Source organism: Gymnoscopelus braueri (assembly GCF_963280865.1).
Source record: "Gymnoscopelus braueri genome assembly, chromosome: 20".
Classification (NCBI taxonomy): Eukaryota; Metazoa; Chordata; class Actinopteri; order Myctophiformes; family Myctophidae; genus Gymnoscopelus; species Gymnoscopelus braueri.
The window spans coordinates 37,705,600-37,726,475 of NC_137622.1; the positions used below are offsets into that span (position 1 = coordinate 37,705,600).

The window sequence follows — 20,876 nt, forward strand, 5'->3', positions numbered from 1 at the left end:
ATGTATTTTGTTATGACATAAAATAATCTTTTGTTTTCCTTTTCTTAGCTAGCTGGCACATATAGTAATTTTTTTTTTTTTTAATGAAATATGTTTTTTTATGCTTTTTTATCGAATATTTATGACAGCCCCCATTTACACGGCACTCTAATCAATCAGCGCTGTATAGTTCTGCTATCCCAATTAATAGGCCAATTAATAGGTCATAGGCCTATAGTTGATTTAAATCTTTTTTTTTCTAAATACACACTTCCTACAGCCTGTTTGGGTTTCTTCAGAGCACACCCAGGCTGTCACCGTCACTGATAACATCATCGTCCCATTGGCTACTGTAAATGCTAGCCAACTGTAGCTGTCTGCATGTTTTCAGAAGAACCACGTGATCTGTAGAATCAGATTTCTGCCTGTGTCATGATGGCTGTGTCTTTAAGCCTATAAGAAGGCCCTGTTTTCACCCGGGAAGGTACGGTTTCCTTGGACTCTCTCTTTTTCCGGTGTTTCGACCAGGTGGACATGGTTTTGAGGTTAGGTTTAGGCATAGTTTCTGTGAGGTTATAGGGTCACCGTCAGGGTTAAGGTTAGGCATAGTGTTTTTGAGATTAGTGTTAAGGTTAGGTTTAGGCATGGTTTTTGTGAAGTTAAAGGTTAGGGTTTAGGCGCCACCTGGGCAACACACCAAAGGTCCCACGTTTTCCTGCACAAAACAACCATTGTGTTTCAAAGCTGCAAACTCCACGATGGCTGCCTTAAAGTAGTGACTCAATGACATAGTTTGCACTTAAAGTAGTGACTCAATGAAATTGAGCATATAAAGGTACTGACTCATTGAGATACAATATACCTTAAAGTAGTGACTCTCTGACATATACCTTGTGCACTTAAGGGCATTGAAGGAGGCTCAGCATGGATCGTTGACTCGGTACATCAATCCAGATGGAGGGATCTGTACATCTGTGGTCCAAGAAGGGATCCCTGGGGAGCTCCAGTATGCCCTTGAAGAACCTGTGTCCATGGACTGATGCAGTGATTACCAACCGGCTTTGTTTTTGTTTTTAAAATAAAACAATGACAATTCTTCCCGTGTAGTTTTAGCTTTTTACCCAACAACCGAAAGAAAGAGACAGAAAAAATAAATAGAACACTCCATCTCACTGCAGTGCAGCTCAGCTACAGCAGTGGTTCTCGAAGTGGGGTCCGGGGGATCCCCAGGGGTCCTTGGCGGAGGGCTTGTCGATCTGCTATTTCCTGCAAAAGTTTTCCCAGAACACGGATGCTGGGGTTTAAGTGGTTAAGTTTGAGGATAGCCATCCAACACACTGTATACTCACTGTATATTTATATAAAAAAAAACATCTGATATGACTTTTATTTGCTCTTATTTAAATTATTTCAAAAGTATCATCAAATGAATGAGCAAAAAAACAAAGAGACTCCAACAGCATATTGGATATTCATTATTGTATCAAACAACCTCAAATATATCCAGAATTCATAGTTGTTTTTAGTTTAGTTTTTGTTTTGTTTTTTAATCAAACAATGACAATACCTTCCTGTGTAAATTCAAAACATTATTGAGTTTGCTTAAATATCATGGTAGTAATGTTGGTTTATTAAAGCTCACGAGAAAAAAAAAAAAAAAAAAGATTCCGGCTTTGTACGCGTGGGCGAAGCCCCTTTGGCTGACCGGTGGGTTCGAAACCCACCCGTCCAGCTGCAGGGTTGTGAACAGCCATTCATTCAGCATGAAAATAAAGGACAAACAAATGGGCCAGGGGTTAGGGCGGGGATCCTTAACCGGTCCCTTAACAAATCCGTCTCAGCCGTCCGATGCCTTAATGGTTCCCTTGATCTCTCTCTCTCTCTCTCTCTCTCTCTCTCTCTCTCTCTCTCTCTCTCTCTCTCTCTCTCTCTCTCTCTCTCTCTCTCTCTCTCTCTCTCTCTCTCTCTCTCTCTCTCTCTCTCTCTCTCTCTCTCTCTCTCTCTCTCTCTCTCTCTCTCTCTCTCTCTCTCTCTCAACATTTTGGCCTTCATTCAAATTTTTGATAAACATAAATTCAATCATACATACAGTATTGCATACATATTATTGTAGTGCTTCTCAAAGTGAGGTCCAGGGACCCTCTGGGTTATATGTGAGGGGGTTACACTCTTGCGAGTGTACAATTTGTACACTCTCAAGAGTTATGGTGGTCCTTGAAATTAAAAAGTTTGAGAACCACCGGTATTGTAATAGTATAGCAGACGTCAAGTCCACATAACCAGCCTCTGACGGTGTGATGAAACCGGTTCTGGATTCCGGTTCCTCAATGTTGGATACGGTTCCCAATCCCAACCCTAGCCGGGGTACACACATATACACATGTGCATACATACACGCAGTGGTGGACAGCAAGTACATTTACTTGAGTAATGTACTCAAGTAAATGTTTCTTTAGTATCTGTACTTTACTTGAGTGTTTTGTAGTTTGTTTGATGACTTTCACTCGACTACATTTCAAAGCCAAATATTGTAAACTTTTGACTCCACTACATTTCTGGGAAGGGAAAAAAAGTACATTATGGATGAACCGCTTAAGCCCTATTATTAGATATAGTGAAAATAACAGATCTACAAGCTCACAACGTGTCGCGACTCGCGATGCCATGCGTCATGAGCCTCTCATTTCCGCTACTATTGATATTTTTTTGGAAAATGTCTGGAAAATCTTTGATATAAAAAAAAAAAGCAAGTACTCCAGCAGTAAAAAAATAACAGAGCAACTGCCACTTGTAGTAGAGTAATATTTGAGCAGGAGTATCTATATCATTTGACTCACGTACTGGGGTTTGAGTACTTTTCCACCACTGCATACATGTGTATGTACTGTACAGTACAGTACGCACTACGTACACACACACACACAGACAGACGCACACTCAAATTCATCACCGCAATGCATCTCTATGCAGAAGTTATGAAAACTGTACAGGTACTGTACCTACTGTCATCACACTGCCAACGTGGAAAACCAGGCACAGCAATCAATCTTCTAAAAAAAAAAAAGTTACAACTCTTTAATTAAGATTTAAAAGAAATGAAAGAAACAAAACAAAAACGGAACAATGTTCTTTGGAGGAACACCTCCATTTCCCCCCCCCCTTTTCCCGTATTATTATTGTTATCATTATTATTATTATTACTGTTATTATATTTTAATGGCCGAACAGAAAACAAATATACAATATGCAATATCAACATAAAACAAACATTAATCCTCTATATTAAGAGAGTCTGCAACACATTATTGTGTCAGTTATTTGTTTATCAGTTTCCTTGATTTTCTCCCCCCCCCCTATTTTTCTAAATGAGTGGTCATGCAAGTATAAAAAAAGCCAAGTCCATGATGCCTTTGAGCCTGGCAGTAGAGTTGACGGTTCCCCTCCAGGCTCGTCGACTAGTTCTGTTAACCCGGGCAGCTTGCCGGGTCATAACTTGGAAGATGGTTGGGTCCAGGTCGCCATCCTAGTCCAAGTTTAGTGGACCCAAGTCCAGGGACCCTCAATGTTCCTTAAGGGGGTTCCAAATGTGACCCTTTACAGGTCTGTAACTCTGAGAGTGTACAAATGGAACCAAATGCGGGTCCATTTGGTTCCATTTGCACTCTCTCTGAGTTACGGGAGTCCTTGAAATAAAAAATAAAAACAATGTTTGAGAAGCACTGGTTAAGAGACCGACCGTGTGTCATTCAACTCGCTAAGCAACACGTTTATTCAAATATAGTTTGTTTTCGTGTCGCCAGGTTAACTGTGCTTCCCCAGTTCTGACATTCAAGTTTACCAGTGCAGTAGGTTATCCAATGACTAATGTTCATTGGTAACGTCACAGGACAATCCTGAGTGGTAATCTATCTCCAAAGGTGTGAACAAAAATCTTAGGTGCAGTTTTTTTTTGGTACACATTTAGAGATGAATGAACACTCAGGGTTTCATTGTGGGTGGTATCGAGAAGAGAACTACATATGTTGGTGGACTGGTAGTCAAAGAGCGTGAGGTGGGTCTGATATTGTTTTTACCAACCCAACTACTTGACAAGCTGCTCAGAGTTCTGAGATCTCAACTAGCGTTGAGAGCCACTGACTTTCCAAGATTCTGTTCTTTCCAAGAACAGAGTTCTTTGACGTTTTCTTGGAAGCCTCTTTCCAAGATTCTGTTCTTTCCAAGAACAGAGTTCTTCAGAGTTCTATTGGAAGCCTCTTTCCAAGATTCTGTGACTTTTAGGCAGGCCACAAGACCGGTATTCCAGGTACTGGTTTGCTAGCAGACTGGTATTCCCTAGGAGACAATCATTTTTTTTGTAGGTAGACTTTTGTATTTCAAGATACGCACGGCGCTCATATCCATGGACATTGACCGTCTTGTGGTGCTGTGATGCATCCTGGGAAATCAACTTTCTCTTCCTTCTGTTCCAACACATTGTGCACGCTTGGCCCGACCAGCAGTGTTAGGGGAATCCTTGTGCGTAAAACCAGTAAGAATGGCCAGTCAGATACAGATTTCTAGCTAAGTACGCAAACTATTGTAGCAATTAGTGTAACGGCAATCCACTGGAATTACTGGATATACTCCCAAACAAGTCTTTTCGGTTGTGTCTGTAAACTCTGCGTTTGCGCTTTGCGCATCGCGCCATTTCATTGCTGGGAATGTTACTATGAAGCAGCATGCTGGCGTTTTTCCAGCACCAGATATACCGCCATTCAAGATTGGCACACGTTCACAACATGACACCAAAGTCAAATATACCAGTACATTGTCAGCAAATCTAGCAAGAGTAAAGTGTTAAGCGTCAGCAGTACTTGACACGCACACCGGTAAGACCTCAGTGGTTTGTAACAGACTTCCCCATTTAAATAAAAAAACGGTGTGAAATCACTTCCTCTAGTCCACCATTTCTAGACGTTGGGTCCAGGGACCACCAGGGGTCCAAATGGATCCTTAACGGGTCTGTAACTCCGAGAGAGTACTGCTTCCATTTGTGCTCTCTCAAGAGTTAAATGAACACTGAGAATTTTACAGTGTAGATCGGGGTCTCAGAGATTAAAATAACGGTAGCAAACTGTGGGGGGAGCGTCCTTGAAATTCGAAAAGGTCGACAATCACTTCCTCTTTGTCTGCAAGCAGGGAAGCGAGTCAACCAGTTCCCACCAATAAGCCAAAGCCAAACAGCCGAGTAGGACAAAATGTACGCCTTGTAAGCAGTTTGTATCCTATAGGTTGAAGTCCAGCGGTAAAAGCAGTCTCTTCAACCCGGTCCACCCCGGGGTCCAGTTGCAGTCGTTACTCGTCCTTACTGTCAGTTCCAGTGAAGAGCTCCAGGCAGGTCTGCTCTACCAGATGTCAGAGCTGAGTTCTCTGCTGGTGAGCGGCATGAAGGTGCTGTTCATATGAAGCTCCGGCTTCTTTCCCAGAGTATTGCTCTGACCCACCTGGTGGAACACGACAACAACAGGGTAAATGCCAATTCTTTTTCACAAGCTCATAGCGTTCAAAAATAGCAGATGTACAAGCTCATAGCTATGAGCTTGTAGATCAGCTATTTAAAAAAACTATCGTGCAAATCTTATAAATGAATACGAATATAGAGTTTATATTTTTTAAAGCGAACATTTTTAACTCAAATCTTTGCTTCAGGGGGGTCCCTGGCACAACATATTTTTCAGATGGGGGTCCGCAGCCAAATATATAATCATTTTGGGGGTCCTTGACATTTTTGAGAAACACTGATTCACACCAAGCACGATAACGACAACGATAACTATACATTTTCTAACTGAAATGGATGGCAGAGTCCACACCACAACTATAACGAAAAACAATAGACGTGGACGATATCGTTTGGATCAGTCTCTGAGCGATTTTATGAATGATAATTACATTGACAGCCATTCAAAATCCATCAGGACATCTGGGATGCACTCGATCTCATTCACCAGGCTTGGAAAGTTCTGTTATTAATGGAGATGATGATTATGAATAGATTAACATAATCGATGAATAATCTACCGCTATTTTGGGCATGTCATAGGCGAAAAGTCTCAAAGAATTTCAACATATTTAAAAAATAGTGAAAATAGCCGATCTACATCTACAGCTATACTTTCACTATTTTTGCACGGCACCACTGTGTGGCTAAGTGCAAAATAATGCTTAAGCGCTTAATAATTATTTGATTTTTCGAAAATGTTGTATATTAGAATAATCGATAAGTAAATAATCAATGGAAGTAAAGTAATCAAAAGAATAATCACTAAGAAAACAATCAATAGTTACAGCGCAATGTAACAGTGGATCTCAAACTGGGGTCCGGGAGATCATTGAGGAGTTACGGGTCTGTAACTTAGCAGATTTTATAAGATTTAATAAGAGCGTAAGATGTTTGTAGTGTAGATCACTGGTTCCCAAACTGTGGGTTGATTAGCAACGTTGTTATCTCACTCAACAGTAAACAAACCAACATACAGTATAAGTGTATACAGGGTATCTGCACATCTCTAAAGTGACAATTTAAGGACTATTAAGACCTTTTTAATATCCAATTTTCAAATATCAATGAAGAAAGAGGCAAACAGTGTGAAAACAGCCGATCTACAAGCTCACAATGCCCCGCAGTGTGAGCGAGTTGTGAGCTTGTGATTCGGCTATTTTCACAACATTTATCTGTGGAACCGAGTCAAACCACAATTGCCCACGAGTGCTTGTCAGGGTGGGGTCCCCAGTTCAAAGATGGTTATTTTGGGGGCTCGTGGCCTGAAAGGTTTTGGAACCCTTGGTGTAGTTTGGGCTCCCAGAGATGGAAACATCGTATCAAACGGGGAGGGTCCGTGACCTCATGCTTATCGTTGCTGTCGGGGCAGGAAAACCTTGTATCTCCACAGTTCCAACCTTACGTTTTTCACACAAATGAATGCTCTAATTCATCACACAAAAGTGTCACACAAAAGTAGTGAAAATAGCAGATCTACAAGCTCACAACACATTGCGATGCAACACGGTTTTCAGTCTTTTTTTTAATTTTTTTTAAAGGAACGGTTTTGGACATACAAGGTTTTCCACCCAACGGTGACTATAATAAACTGGGGGCGGGGCGCTGGATGGGGGGAGGGGTCCTTGAAATAATAAAATAGATTGAGAAACACTGCATAAGGACATTAGTGTTGCCAGATTATGTGCGAGGAACAAGCAACCGGAAAACCTAGGAAAACCCAGTCCAAAAGAAGTGACTATGGGCCACATGAGCACTTTAACATATACATCAGCTATTTGAAAATTGCAGATCTACAAGCTCACAACGCGTCGTGGTGCGACGCGTTGTGAGCTTGCAGATCGGCTATTTGAAAATAAAATCTTGCGGGGAAATTATAATAAGCGGATCTGCGGCAACCCTGAAGGACATCTTAGAGCAATACACACATAGATAATACATAGAAATACGTACACATCATATACTGTATTATATAAACATAAATCTAGAGAATAGAGGAAGAATAGAGGTAAAATAATGACCAGTGAAAGCATACAGGGCACCATCCTTTTCCCACACCTGTCCGTTCAGCAGGGTCATGGGGATGTTGCAGTAGACGTGGCGCCCCCCGGGGCCCAGCGTGGAGAACTGCACCGTGGAGGGGGCGGAGGGGAGCGGGGGCGGGGGGATGGACTGAGGGGGGTGGGGGTGGGGGTTGTGGGGGTGGGCGTGGGGGTGGGCGTGGGGCAGCTGGAACTCGTAGCTGCGGCAGAAATGTCTCATCTGGGCCGCCGTGGCGTTGTGGTGACCGCCCCCCACGCCCCCCATGCCCAGGGGCAGGGTCATCTGGTTGTAGTCGGGGATCTCTGTCGCCAAGGCCAGCTGCAACAAACAAAAAACAACAGTGGTGGAAAGTAACTAAGTGCATTTACTCAAGTACTGTACTTAAGTATAACTTTGAGGTACTTTTACTTTACTGGAGTATTAAGACACTTGTCTATACTTTTACTTCTACTCCACTACATCTCAGAGGCAGATATTGTACTTTTTACTCCACTACAATTATTTGAAAACTTTAGTTATTAGTTAGTTTGCAGATATAAATTATTACATTATAAAACATACATGAACCACTTTAGCCCTATTTTATACCCAGGCTATTTGAAAATAGCCGATCTACAAGCTCGCGACGCGTTGTGAGCTTGTAGATCTGCTATTTTCAAACATTTTAGTACTTTTACTTTTGGTACTTTAAGTACATTTTGATGCCAATACTTTTTTTTTACTCAAGTCAATTTAGAATTCTGGACTTTTACTTGTAACAGAGTATTTCTATATTGCAGTAGGCCTCTTGATACTTTTAATCAAGTAAAGCATTTGAGTACTTTTTCCACCACCGCAAAACAAAAGACTAGAAAAGCACGCTCCAACTGACATGATAATGTCATTCACTGCTTGCGCAACCGATATAAAGAAAACGAGTGTATCTGTGTCTGACTGAAAGACAACGTCCCTGTCCTCAAACCAACGGCACCTTTGACATCCAGCGTTTTAAATGCGGAGGTCTTGCAATCCCAGATTTATTTACTTGCCGTATCCGCGTGACGTCTTTTTAGGAGACCGGAATTAATCTATTAATTCCAATGGGAGAAGAAGTGAACGTGAACACAGCTTCTGAATGAGTCTTTATCCCCATGGTCACTGAACTAAATATTGGACCCAGATAATCGCCACAAAGCCACACAATATTCCAGACATTTTGACACTAAAATGGCTTTTTAGACACACTGGGAGAAAATCTACTTTATTATCGACCTTTCTCTGTCCCAGCAACACTCTCGTGGAATCTAGCACCAGTAAACATAGGACGTTCACGAGATCTGCCGTCAGACCATTTGTACACTATTTGTGGAACATTTGGCCTCCGGTGGCTACAATTGGGACATCCTATCTTTCTATATCCACCATCTGCAAAATCTGACTCGTATATGTCTTGATCACATGACTCCAGAGATAATACCGATTTGTGTGAGTTTTGGACAAAATGTGTAGGACTTTGTGTGCTTAGAAGAAAACGTGAAATGGCTGAAAATCTAGTCTGGCACAAATGGCCGGTGCCGATAAGGGGAGTTGCGTCATGATCCAAGGAAGGAAAATGTTGATTGTACGATTTTCGGTTTAAGAGTTATGCGTTTTGAGTTAGGGCGAAACGTGAAGCGGGCTGTTATAGCGCCACCCATTAGAAAAAAATAAAATGGGATGGAGGTTCTTCTTTGGCCTACAGGCAGCTATAGTTTCACGCCGATTGGTCCGACGGTGCCGGAGGTTAGCTGTTCACGAACAGACAGACAGACGGAAGGACAGACGGACTTCACAGGAGCGAAAACATAATCCCTTGTTCCGGCCTCCCAGCGGGGATAAAAATGTCCCTGATAATAATGCATTGGTTTTCAACGTGGGGTCCGGGGGCCATCAGGGGGTCCAAATGGACGCTCACGGGTCTGTAACTCTGATGGTTGTTCCTACAGTAGATACTGTATGTCATAGACTGACCACATGAAGTCCCAGATCCACATAAAATCACCCCGTTAATAATTTGTACCTTTATGAGCCTGAGGTAAAAGAGATCATGGCTGACCTGGTGTCCATGGCGACTGTCGCCGCTAGGGGGCACCAGAGAGGCAGAGGTGGTTGTCATGGCGATGGTGGACACGGTGGTCTGTAGGTCGCCGAACAGGCCCTGCTCGCCAGAGTCCAGTACCTGTTATCAAGGGAATTACAGTCATACTGTTGTAGATCAGTGTGGGGTCTGTGGACCCCCAGGGGTCTTTCAGGCGGTTCTTTCCTGGGGGTCCCCAACAAAATGAGGAACTGTTTAACAACTTAAAGGGATATTTCACTTTCAAAAACACTTTTGGTAATTTTATCGTCTACTCAGGCTTTTGTGAGCCCCCCAGACAGTTTTTAAGTTGCTTGATTCAGTATTTAGATATTTGATATTCATATTATCAGACACGCCCCCTTCCTATACAAACCCATTATAACGTCAAACTCCATTTTTAACATGTTAGATTCGTCAAAAACACCCGTCCTTGGTTCTGGTGACTCACCCTGCCCTCCTAATACGCGAGGGGGCCGTGTTTTTTTCGATTTTTTTGTATAGGAAGGGGGCGTGTCTGATAAAATGATTATCAAATATCTAAATACTGAATCAAGCAACTTAAAAACTGTCTGGGGGGCTCACAAAAGCCTGAGTAGACGATAAAATGACCAAAATTTTTTTTTAAAGTGAAATATCCCTTTAAGCACTATTTCTAAAAATCAAAAATAGTCGATCTACATCTAAAAGCGCACAACATGACGCGTCGACTTTGGGCTTGTTTTTTTTTTTAAAGGCGCTTGTTAATATTGGTAGTTGCTGTTTTTTTCGGGGGCTTGTTTCTAAAGCAAACCTTCTCAAACATATTCATGTATTTGTCCACAGACCCCCATCTGAAGATATTTGTGCCAGGGATCCCCATACAAGTTTTGTGCTGTTAAAATGTGTGTGTGATCATGCGGCCTAGTCGCTTATTTTTGGGCTTGTTTTCGGACACTGGTTGAAAGCAGGCAACACTGGCTGAAAGCAGTTCATTTTTAACCATAATTTCACCAGCTAGAAGGTAATCCAATGAGAGAAATGACTGTTCAGATCACAGGTTTCTCTACAGTACAGACAATGGTATAATTCTTGCATACTGTAAATCTGTACTTAAAGGAATACTTCACCCAAAAAAAATAATAATTTTCTATCAATTTCTCACCCCATGAAGCCTTGAATCATGGATATTCTTTGTTTTTTTTGGGCGAAGTATTTATTGAATGTAAACCCAACAACTAAAGATCTTCTCTTACGGGGCATAACCCTAACCCCAAATGGGGAGTCCGTCAAATTTGGGGGTCCTTGACATGCAACTGTTATGTTTTCTTTATTTATTTGTTATGGACATCACGATTACATTGGACGAAACCAGATGCATTGTTTACAGTGTGTAGCTCGAGTGCAAATTTTCAACACCTGTCCACAGGAAGCTTTTCTAAAATAGAGTAACACTAATCTAAAACCCAATCAGGTACCCCAAAAACCTTTGCAGGTGCATATCTGTCTGAACTATGTACATGTATAGACATTACCTCATGCACCCGACAGCAACAACAGGATAGGATCTATTATGATCTCGCTTAGATGCTGGTGTGATGTCAAAACAATAACTTAATCGGTTTAGAAAGTATAGACTACTCCTTTGATGTTGTTATGTTTCATAAATATACTGATTATAGTTGACCGAGGGCAACCACGAATGCATGGTTGATAATTAGCTTATTTATTACCCATTTTATCCCTTTTAGAGCATAATCTGCGGTCATGATGGGGACATAGTTAATTATGCCAAGACAAGAAAATAATATCATTTGTTTGTGTATTTTTTATATCAAAAGTCTAATCTTAATTACTTCCTGACTAGTGTGATTACATCAGCAGGTAATTTAAACCGATAATATCATGACGTTGATCTCTCAATCAATCATCATGATTAATCTTTTAGACCAGGGGTCTTCAACAGGGGGTCCTCAGAGTTACTACCAGGGGGGTCGTCAAATCTTTGTGAGATAAGGTCTTTTTTTTTTACATTAACAACTTGAACCCTATTATCCCTTTCTGAGGAACATTCGCCGAAAATAGCAGATCTACAAGCTCACAATGCCTCGCAGCGCTTGTATATCGGCTATTTTCTCTCTCTCGCTCTCTCGCACGCATGCACGCACACACACACGCACTCTCACACACTCACACACACACACACACACTCTTTAGCTCTCTCAATTCCATTTGAGATGAGGGTCCGCAGCCAAATACATATCATTTTGGGGGTCCTTGACATGAAAAAGATGGACAACCACTGTGTCAGGCTACATTGTTAATGATCCTGCTTGTCATTCATGCATTAAACATGAACGTGACTGTTGTTTATACCGGATGTCCAGCAAACTGTAACCATTGTGTAGGTTCTGTCCAGCATGGTTTACCTGCCGTCTGGACAGAGTCTCTCTGCGTTTAGCAGGCATCTCATAGACCACCTGTTTCCAGAACTTAGAGGACAGCTCGTTGCTTTTAGGACCCCTCCACTTAATGATGGATAGAACCTGGAGGAGAGGAGAGGAGAGGAGAGGAGAGGAGAGGAGAGGAGAGGAGAGGAGAGGAGAGGAGAGGGGAGGGGAGGGGAGGGGAGGGGAGAGGAGAGAGAAGGAAACACTCATTCAACTGGACTTGGAAAATAACTCATTCCTCCACAGATGTCTGAACTATCACTCAATTCAATTCAATTCAATTCAATTCAATTGGGCTTTATTGATATACATACAAGGAGGTGTCATTCACTGCTGCCGTTTTTCCTTTTTCTCCTTTGTGCATATAGTGTTTATTATTTGTTGATGACATGTATTAGTGTCTACATTGTTTATGCTATCTATGCTGATGAATTGAATACATAGGACCACAAGTCCCCAGGACATTTTTGTGTTATCCTTTTAACCTTAACGTCTGGCTGTACCTCGTGCTGTTTACATTTCTGACTAATGAAATATTCAATCAATCAATAAAACAATCTATCAAAATGTCTGTACAATTAAAAGGGAAAATAAATACATGTGTAAACAGAGCTGTGTTACATTGCAACTCATAGAGAAATGTATCTTACAACACCATACGAATTGTGCATTTGCTCGTCTGTATTATCATTCCCTTGTTCCATCAATCCAATCACTGCCTTGATAGCGTGATACTGAAGTGATTTGGTTTCTTGTGTGGGTGAGGTGATCTTTCACACCACCTTCATTCCTGCATCAGTCACTCACTACCTCCATCTCATTTTCCCACCCATCCATCCATCCATCCATATCCATCCATGGGTCCATCAGTGTATACAGTACCTTGATGGTGTGTTTGAGCGCTTCAACCTCCTGATAGTTGATGACACTCTTAAGGTCAGCACACTCTATCATGATCACCTGTTCAGATAGACAGACAGACAGACAGACAGACAGACAGACAGACAGACAGACAGACAGACAGACAGACAGACAGACAGACAGACAATTGAAAATACTCCACTAAAGTAAAAGTACCTAAAACGTACTACATTGTAGTAAATGTACTTTACACGACTGGTAAAAAGTTCATGTCCACCACAGGACGACGGAGGCCAGGGGTTTCAATCTGACAACATGCCTATATATGGGTGCGTATCGATTGGATGGGCGGTTCTTGACAATCGCCGATCCGACCGACCTGGCGCTGAACACGGCCGTCGCTCGGGTTGTCGGCGACATGCGCGCAGAGTTTGAAGTCGGTCGGTCAGACGGTTCTCGAGATACGCGAACGCATTTATAGAAGGATGGCACCGAAGTGAGCTTGTGGGATCAATACCTTTTTCGGGTTTATGATCCGGTCGGGAGCGGAAGTAACCCTACGTCACCTGGCGCGTCATCCGCGTCATCAAGCGGACGGAACCTGCAAGCCTCACCCCAAAATAAGATCAAGGGCATTGTAATATAGGGCCTACCAAATAAAATCCTTGATGCGCTATAGTTAACTTATTTTTAAAATACAAAATAAATATAAATGTGAGTGTACTTTCCGGAGACTATTTAGCGCCTGTCGACCTTTGTTATCCCACGGGGAAATTCTATTCCATTTAAATAGGGATTGGGGAAACAAACAAAGTGGCCCCGATAAACCGGAACCCGCAACACCCGGAACCAGAAGTTTTTCTTTTTTTTGCGTGTAGGCGCGGCCTAGACCAGATCACACGGGCAATTTAATAACGAATACCAGGCTTTCCTCCGAGGTGGAGAGACTGATGATGCGAGGTTAACTGTTTTTGCTTAATTGCGTGTGAACGTCAGGTTTCCTGTATCCACACAACTTTAGAGACATTTAAGTGAAACTGGATAAAAGCGGCACGGTCCTATCCTGTTCCACACACTGTTAGTTATAAACCCCTTCTGGAAGAAGAAAGAAGTGCTTTGTTTGGCAGAGTGTGTCCCTTTCTCCCCTGTTTTGTAACAACCTCAATCAACATCAGCATTCGATGTCCTTCAGGACCTTTTATTCAGCGCTGAGGAAGCTGTTCTGATCGTGCCAGAATACATTTTATACATTTCCATTTTTACATTTGATCAATACCATTTTCGGGTTTCTGATCCGGTCGGGAGCTGAAATAACTTTACGTCATCAGGCGGACGGAACCAATGGCCGGAACCAAGGGTGCCGGTATCACCCAAAATAATTCCCCGCGATCAGGGGCATCACAATTTCAGGGCCTACCCAATAAAACCCTTGATGCGGCGTAGTTTAGCTTATAGGAATAGTTTGCTTGGTATATCCATCTTTTATTCCAACTCGTAGCGACTGGCGAGACTAAACTAGTAGTTATACTCGATTCAGCATTTAACCTAGCCTGGTAAACCCCCCTCCCTCCGGAAATCTCATTTGCATTTGATTTCAGGAAGGAGTCTGGGATCGCTCAGGGAGTAAAGCTGCCCGGTCCGCTGCGTGTTAGAACCAATCAGCGGCTGCTAGGGGCGGGATCATCCAATCACCTGCCAAGTAGCTTGAAAAAAATTAAAACGCTGTCTGTCATCGATTCTGCTACCGGAGTCTCAGATGGAAGTAGGCTGTGAAACAAAATGTGTGTCGCAAGCTTCTTCCATTTGACGGAGTCAGGTTACATTTAACCCTTTAAGACCGGGAACACATCTGTGTGTAATTTTAAGATTTCTTTGGCTATTCAAATATAGCCGATATACAAGCTCATAGCCCTGCTCCGAGTGCCGTGCTATGAGTTTGTAGATCTGCTTTTTTTATTGTGAAAATGTGTGCAAATCTTTGAATATATATATATTTGTAAAGCGTTTTTTTTTACTCAAATCTTTGCTTCTGGCGGATCCCTGGAACAAAATATTTTGAGATGAGGGTCTGCGACCAAATACATTGTGGGAGGTCCTTGACATGAAAACAGGTTACCTGTTCACTGGTTCTTTACCTTGATCTCTCCGGTGACCAGCATGGAGTGGAGGCGGGTCTCGATCTGGAAGATGCTCCAGCCCCTCTTGGCGACGAACTCCGGGGTCAAGATGATGATCAGACGCCTGCTCTGCTCCACGCTGCGGGCCAGGTCCTCGATGTAGACTGCATGGATTATTAAAGCACGTTGAAACATGTTGTATGGCCATGTCCTAAATGTGCGATTTGTGAAACTATGTGAAAAGGATATAGTGATATTGTTCCTGCTGTTCAGCATACAGCCAACCAGGTGAAGAAATCACAGAATGAGGCTTTAAAGGTTTTATGACCTCAATTACACCCAAAAAATCTGAACTTTGGACATTCAGTGGATTTTCTGTGGTCTGGGGTTTTCTGAATAATTAGGCTGAAAAGTAATCTGAGCTTGGCCCTTGGGCAGTGAAGTCACAGGCCATTAATCCCGCCCACTCTCCTCCTCGCCCCTCCCCTATCCTTTCCTTTGGGTGGGGGCGGAGCAGAGGCGATGATTGACAGGCAAAATCCCTCAACAGCAACACCCGCAGGCAAAGATTTCTTTTTTCATTGCAGTTGAAAAGGCTTTAGAAATGTGAGAGAAAAACACCTGCCATGGATCAATGGAGTGGAATTTTTTGTTCAAACCTTTTATGCACGTTTGAAGGACCATGACAAAGACTTTTAAAGTGTGGTAAAACTGAACGTCATGAAACCTTTAACCTTTGCTTTTATGAAATATCCGAGACCATTAGGGTTTCATGGAAGATGCTTCAATCTGAACATATTGCTAGTTTGACTTGTAGATGTATATATAGAAGACATGCTGGCTTCTATGGAATCCAAATGACTGAAATTACTTTCGATCCAGGAGACTGACTGAGAAGCATAGAGAAGCAGGTTGAGGCGAAAGTTAACCTTGGTCTTCTGCTTCACACTGTAGATGCTGTGTTTTATTTGTATTGTTTTATTTTGCGATTTTTATGTGGTTTATGTCATTTTTTTGTATTTCTATATTAGCTATATAGCTATTATATGTATATAATTTAGTTCACTTATTAAGCCTAACTGCAGGTTCTTGCTTACTATTAGAGACTTCTCCACATGAGTCCTCCACGTGTAGAAAGATGCACCCCTTCATTATTGCTGGTCTTTGGACATTGGCTGATTTAAGGGCCTGCCCCTGTTTCTGACACGTATTTAAGGCACTTTCCACCCGAAGAAGCTGTATTGACATCGAAACGTTGTCACATTATTCGCCTGCACCCTGTGACTATTAAAAAGGCTTCAATTGTCTGAGATTGCGCCAGAGCCTTCCTTCTTCATACTTGATTGATTGAAAATGTTATTAGGCAAAAGAATGTAAAACAACACAGTTACATTTATAATACTTTTGTCTAAAAGGTCCGACCAAAAAAGTCCTTGCGGACTTGTTTCCGTTGGGGTCCTTGAATTAATTTCATAGACATATATAGTAGCAACCAAACAGTTCAAAAATCAACATAAAAATACAGAGAAAAAATACCACTATGTACAAAAAAAGCATGAAAAAAAAAATATACATATATATATATATATATATATAAAAAAAAAATACTTTAACTTTATTTCAAGTTGTGTTCCAGGTTCTTTCAAAACAGGCCTGAACAATCTATCAGGAGGTAGAAAGGAGGAGTCATTCACTGCCGCCGTTTTCCTTTTCCTCCTTTGTAAATATAGTGTTTTGTATTTGTTGATGACATGTATTGTTGTGTTATTTGTTATGCTATGTTTAATTCATAGGACCACAATGGAAACCGTGCATGCGTGAATGGAGGCGGGGTTGTTAGAGACAGAGAAACGTCAGACTGATGTGGGAGAAAGAAAGAATGAATCAAACAAACAAAAACAAAAGACCCGGGTTGTATTTCCAAGAGTCACTTAAGTTAACATCGTCCCCAACACTGTCACACAGACCAGGGCGTGGCGTAGGTGACACGCGTGGCGATTGAAATCCAGGGTAATTTCACAAACATGTTACAATCAGTTCTGACAAAATAAACTTCAGAAAGCTGCCACTGTGTGTACAAGAGACACGCTCTGCGCGCACGCACACCGTGTGTGTGTGTGTGTGTGTGTGTGTGTCTATGTGTGTGTTTTTTCTCGCTCCCGTTCTTTGCTTGCTAACTAAATTAATGACAGAGGGGCTCCGACAACACATTGCAATTTCACGCTCAATTTGAGGAGCACAAATAGTACAGAGCAGCCTAGGCCTCTCTCTCCGCAATTCCCTCTCCACCCACCCCCCCCCCCCCACCCCCCCCCCCCCCGTCTCTCTCCTCGCTCTCTCTCAGTCCTCCCTGACTCTCTCTCTCTGCTTCCTCCCTGACTCGCTCTCTCTCTCGTCCCACTCTCGCCTCTCCTGTTTTCTCTGTTGTTATCTTTTTTTCCCAGGTGAGGGTGATTATGTTAATCAATTAATACAATAACACAAATCAATGACCCTGTTCCCCTCTCTCTCTCCCTCTCTCCATCTCTCTCTCTCCTCTCTCACCCCTTTCATTTGACTGTGTGCAGGGCTAATGGGCTGGGTAATTGAATGGTGTATTTTAGGTCACATCGCACTTCTCTGTCGCTGACTTTGGTAAACGATGAAGCAAATTGTCTGTTTGCCTTTCTATCTTCACTCTCATCCTTGTGAGCTTGAGGATCGGTGTATGTGCATGTGTGTTCCTGTGCAGTATGCGCGCACACACACACGACTGGCTATGTGTATGTGTGTGTGTGCATCTTCATTTTGTGTGCTTGCGTGAGAGTGTATGTGGATTGAACCTGTCCACATTTGTTTATTTGGATATGTTCGGTGCACATAAAATAAATGATATAGCTAGGGATAATATCAGCTGGGTTGTGGAGTGTGTGCACGTGTGCATGCGTGCATGTATTTCTGGTAAAATATGCGTAGAGAAATTAATTATTTTGGCTCGGGCAGGGTATGACATCTAGAATAATCCGGTCATTTCCATGTAAAAATACTACTTTTATGTATGTATAGTTGAGGGAAATGCAAAACATACAGGAAGCATATGTTAATTAGCTCTTTTTATGACTACGTTAGTGCGATATTTGTAGTGACAAAACATTTTTTGACGTTTTTAGGCAAGGCAGAAAGCATGATGTCTGTACAAAAAAATGCTAATACCACTACAGACAATGGTTCGATATTTTAGCCAGCGCCTCTCTTTGGCACTTTTGTATTGCCTTAATAAGGTACTTTAGAAACTCCAATACCTTTTTTTTGTAGTGTTGCCAGATTTTGCGAGAGAATTAAGCAACCAGGTCTATGAAAACAAGCCCAAAAGTAGCTACCAGGCCACTTGAGTATTTTAAACCTATATAGCAGTAAATTGGCTATTGAAATCTACACGCTAAACCTGTCGCAACGCGACACATTGCAAGCTTGTAGATCGGCTATTTTCAAAAACAATCTTGAAAAATAAGTGAAAAAATGTGGAATATTCTGGAAACATCTGAACTACACAAATCTTGTATGGGGGGTCCCTGGCACAAAATATTTTCAGATGGGGGTCCTTGGACAAATACACATTATTTGGGGGGGTCCTTGACAACAACATGATTGAGAACCACTGGTTTAAACAACAATAGGAGGCCAGACCAAATAAGCAGCTACACTTTAGAAACAAGCCCACCCAATATTTACAAGTGACTTAACAGGAAAACAACCCCCAAAGTTGCTTATAATAAGCAGACATGGCAAACACCCGCCTTTTTGCAATGCATTTTAGGGCAATGAGAAGGAATGTCGCATCAGCGCACCAGATGAAATAGCAAACGTACTTAATGGGAATATCAATGTAAATGCAGGTTCGGGGTACATTTGTCCACTGAATCATATCAGGACTACACCTAGCCTTCTATAAGAATTCACAGTTGATAGATTAACATGGAAACCATGTCGAAAGTAAGTTTTAGCATCAATATTATGCTGAGAATGACCCACATATCTTATAATGAGTCCCAGTCAGTCCTATAATGTAAGGAGTAAGCACATTTATATGAACTGCATATGAATGGCTCTCTTAGTTTGTGTATGTGAGTTTATGGACATTTGCATGGGAATGTGTGAGAGAGAGAGAGAGAGAGAGAGAGAGAGAGAGAGAGAGAGAGAGAGAGAGAGAGAGAGAGAGAGAGATGGCACCCCTGCTTCTCTATAGTAATGTTGTTGATATTCAGTGGTGCACGGTAATGAAGTACATGTATGCAGTGGTGTAAAGTAACTAAGTACATTTACCCAAGTACTGTACTTAAGTACAATTTTGAGGTACTTTTACTTTACTGGAGTACTTCCAATTGTCTATACATTTACTTCCACTCCACTACATCTCAGAGGAAAATGTACTTTTACTCCACTACAATTATACTTTAGTTACTAGTTACTTTGCAGATATAAATTATTACATTATAAAACATACATTAACCACTTTAGCCCCATTTAAACCTACAGTAGGCTATTTGAAAATAGCCGATCTAAGATCGGCTATTTTCAAACATTTTAGTACTAATACTTTTGGTACTTTAAATACATTTTGATATCAATACTTTTGTACTTCTACTCAAGTACATTTTGAATTCCGGACTTTTACTTGTAACAGAGTAACTGTTAGAGAGAGATAGAGAGAGAGAGAGAGAGAGAGAGAGAGAGAGAGTGAGAGAGAGAGAGAGAGAGAGAGAGAGAGAGAGAGAGAGAGAGATGTGTGGTGTCTCCATCTTGGGTTAGCGGATGTTTTTTTGCACAGACCCCTGAGTGTGTGTGTGTGTGTGTGTGTGTGTGTGTGTGTGTGTGTGTGTGTGTGTGTGTGTGTGTGTGTGTGTGTGTGTGTTCTTGTGTATCTGTGAGGAAAGAGTATTGACAAATAGACCAATAAGACAACATGTCCCCTGTCAGAGACAGGAACAAGAACACACACACACACACACACACACACACACACACACACACACACACACACACACACACACACACACACACACACACACACACACACACACACACACAGGGGTCTGTGCAAAACATCCGACTAAACCAGATGGAGACACCCACACATCTCTCTCTCGTGTGTCTGCATTCACCTAATGCACCTATGTGTGTGTGTGTGTGTGTGTGTGTGTGTGTGTGTGTGTGTGTGTGTGTGTGTGTGTGTGTGTGTGTGCATGTGTGTGTGTGTGTGTGTGTGTGTGTGTGTGTGTGTGCACGCACACGCATGTGCGTGCAATGTGGGTGTGTTTGTGTGCGTGTGCGTGCATGCCTGTGTGTGCGTGTGTGTGTGCAAGGTCAGGACATTGACATATAGGGCGATTAAGAGTCATATTTTCCCCTCTAGGGTAGGTAGAGAGTGACACATATCTCAGAAATGATGACAAACGAGTGTGTGTGTGTGTGTGTGTGTGTGTGTGTGTGTGTGTGTGTGTGTGTGTGTGTGTGTGTGTGTTGTGTGTGTGTGTGGTGTGTGTGTGTGTGTGTGAGTGAGAGAGAGGTGTCCCTACTGCAATGTGAAATTGTGAAAAATGATATGTGTTTCTTGTGAAGTGAAATAAAGTTCAGAATGAGTGTTATTTGTAACAGAGACAACAAGAGAGTTACTGTATGCTGTGCAGACAGACAGACAGACAGACAGACAGACAGACAGACAGACAGACAGACAGACAGACAGACAGACAGACAGACAGACACTTACTGCTGCTGGGTATGAGGTCTCGGTCAGGGATGAACAGCTTGTATCCATAGTGTTTCTCCAGGACATC

The 20,876-nt window shown here is 42.1% G+C and overlaps 1 protein-coding gene across 1 annotated transcript in view; it reads right to left on the bottom strand.

Annotated features, from left to right (window-relative positions):
- Positions 1-5,363: 5,363 nt before the first annotated feature.
- Positions 5,364-20,876, bottom strand: part of il1rapl2 (interleukin 1 receptor accessory protein-like 2) — a gene marked incomplete at both ends in the record, with an annotated part of 446,015 nt that continues 430,502 nt past the window's right edge. The window contains 7 exon segments of the mRNA XM_080415310.1: positions 5,364-5,462; positions 7,577-7,879; positions 9,636-9,758; positions 12,065-12,181; positions 12,968-13,045; positions 15,082-15,227; positions 20,810-20,876. The exon segment at positions 20,810-20,876 is cut by the window's right edge and continues 43 nt beyond it. Of these exon segments, the coding sequence (XP_080271436.1) occupies positions 5,364-5,462; positions 7,577-7,879; positions 9,636-9,758; positions 12,065-12,181; positions 12,968-13,045; positions 15,082-15,227; positions 20,810-20,876 (933 nt within the window).